The sequence below is a fragment of the Natrix helvetica genome (assembly GCF_964273705.1).
Source record: "Natrix helvetica genome assembly, chromosome: Z".
NCBI lineage: Eukaryota > Metazoa > Chordata > Lepidosauria > Squamata > Natricidae > Natrix > Natrix helvetica.
In genome coordinates, this window is record NC_138554.1 from 69,829,936 (window position 1) to 69,832,330 (window position 2,395).

The window sequence follows — 2,395 nt, forward strand, 5'->3', positions numbered from 1 at the left end:
TACTAGCAAAAAGGAGGCTTCGAGAAATGTTTTCCCTTTTACATTTGAGCATCCAAGAAGGGACAGGAAAGGAGAAAGAGGAAAGACAAAAATAAGGAAAGGGGAAGAGAGCAAGGGGAAAAAATAAGGAAAGAGGGGAAGAAAAAAATGAAGAGGGAAAAAGAAAAGGGAAAAAGGCACCAGCCCCGCTCAGGCATACTCCTTACACCAAGCGATGTTGAGTCTTACTTAAGTTGGAAAACTTGCTGCATATGAGCTTTATCACAATATTCTCCACAGCTTGAAAAATTGCCCACAAAATGGTAAGTCCCTTCGGGGAGAGGGGGCGGTTTATAAATTTAATAAACTGAAACTGAAAAATGAAACAATAGAGGACTCATGAAATTGAATATGCTTTAATTGCAAACACATTTTAAATTCATGTTGAAATAACATACAACACATCTTTGTATGCAGTTACACATTACTTCTGCAAATGATAAGTTATTTACCATATGTTACTATAAGATTATGTTATCACTAGTTAACAGCCAATTCCCTATGCCATATAAATTCCAAATGTAGAATTAAATTCTGGGCAAATGTTAAAAGACAAAACAAAACCCAGACTCTTTAAAAAGTACAATGCACACTCACACAAGGTGCTGCAAATAGTATACTTAAGCAACTACCGTATAAAGTACAGTGCAGTCTTCTGGATGTATATTATCCAAAGTAGGATTTGTATAAGGGAATCAGTTATTCCATTGCAATGTCTGTTTAGTTCAGTGTGAACCAAGATGGACGTTTTCTGTTTCTTTCAATAATTCGCTTGTCTTCATCTTCATTTCTGGGTTTTTCTCCTGTATAGAGCACAACACTTTCTACAGTGGGAGCCTTATGTGGTCCATTTTCCAATAATCTAATTTGATTTTTTATGGCATAGGTTTCCTGTTTAACTTTTTCATAACAATAGCCACAAAGAACATGCTTCTCTTTCAGGTTGCCACATTCAGGACAAATATCTATGTTTCTCTAAAAGAAAAAACAGTCTTAAGGTGAGAGACATTCACAGTAAACCCACTATGAAACAAATGTTCAATTATATTTCTGAACTTGCTTGCAATTTACTCCTATTGATAGTGAAGAACGAAACATATAAAGCAACGCAAGGGAAACAAAATCCAATTTTCTGCACAGGGAAATTTAACAAGTTACCTTTATTTTTATAAGATGGCCAGAATTCCTTCGTCTGCTGCGATTAACTTCAATTGTCCGCCTGGACTTTGGAGCTGGCATCCAAAGTATGCTGTCTAAAAAGCTGGGGTTTTCAAAATACTCAGTTTTCTCTTCCGCAGGATTGAATAAAGAATCTGGAGCTGGTATTGCTAAAGCAGGAGCTTAAAGAAAAGATATTAATTCAAATAGTGTCACATCTTAATCTAATTTAAAATAGTTTAAATTCAATATGGAATAGTAACTCCTTTTTTAATGGGATTCGTTCTGAACTGACTAGCATTTATATTTTAAACCAACATCGGAAGCTGGATTGGTGCTGGAGCCCATCCGCAGGAAACTTCAACATATTTCTAAAAAGGCTTCAATTCCGTCCTTGGATTGAGCACTTCCAACGAGTAGAAATTTCCCACTGAGCTCTTGAGGGCTATCGGGATGGACAGCACTTTAGAAATCTTACCCCATGGCCCCGCGTGGCCGCCAAGTTGCCCCCAACAGCTTCGGAGAAGACGACGGAGTTTGGGGAAAGGTGATGAGAACATCAACACAGCAGCCATGCTCCTTCCTTTCCCGGGATCTCTCGCGGCTCCGCCCACAGGTTTCCTACGAAATCCGGGTGGTGGCCACCGCAAGGAATCCTGGGAAACCGAGTCAAACTACCCGCATCGTCATGTCACCGTCACACGTTTTTGGTGAACTACCGTTCTCGTTGTTCCACTTTTGACTTTCAAACTGCACCAGAGGCTACCCCTGAGAACACCTGTAGCCCTTCTCGCAAATTCACCATAATTAACGGCACTCCTAGAAATTCAGGGCCACGTGCTGCTTTCGGGAATTATCCGGCGAACTTCATTCGTCATAAAACTGCGGAAATCACGTGCCAGAAAGAAACCTTTCTCTGCGCACGCGTTAGGCTCTCAGCGCAGTTAACCTGACGCGGCTGTGAGGATCGGTGGCGCGAGTTAAAATGGCGGAACGTGGCTACGGTTCTCTTACCACTTTCGAATAGTGGCTTAGTTTGAGGCGAATCGTTGAACGGTCAGCGCGCCCTTCACGGGCTGCTCATAAGAATAGAATTTATGAAAAGTACTCATATATAAAGTTTTAGCCAAAATCTTTATAGTGTCAGTATTTCTACTATGTAGGCAAATTTAGCTATGCAATCAAAATTCATACGTTG

General features: G+C 40.3%; 1 protein-coding gene across 1 annotated transcript; it reads right to left on the reverse strand.

The window, feature by feature from the left end:
• Positions 1-379: 379 nt before the first annotated feature.
• On the reverse strand, positions 380-2,188 carry LOC309381865 (large ribosomal subunit protein bL32m-like). The gene is made up of 3 exons (XM_081933161.1): positions 1,676-2,188; positions 1,198-1,379; positions 380-1,014 (listed from the first exon to the last, which is right to left on the reverse strand). The coding sequence occupies exons 1-3, from the start codon at positions 1,770-1,772 to the stop codon at positions 760-762; spliced, it is 534 nt and encodes a 177-aa protein (XP_081789287.1). The 5' UTR covers positions 1,773-2,188; the 3' UTR covers positions 380-759.
• Positions 2,189-2,395: the final 207 nt, after the last annotated feature.

Bases quoted from the DNA above. Each gene is read 5' to 3' on its own strand.
- LOC309381865 (XM_081933161.1), bottom strand. From the start codon at position 1,772: ATGGCTGCTGTGTTGATGTTCTCATCACCTTTCCCCAAACTCCGTCGT. The intron at 1,380-1,675 runs GTAAGATTTCTA...CTTTTCTTTAAG, and splicing joins CGGCCACGCGGGGCCATGGG to CTCCTGCTTTAGCAATACCA. The intron at 1,015-1,197 runs GTAACTTGTTAA...TTTTTCTTTTAG, and splicing joins GCCATCTTATAAAAATAAAG to AGAAACATAGATATTTGTCC.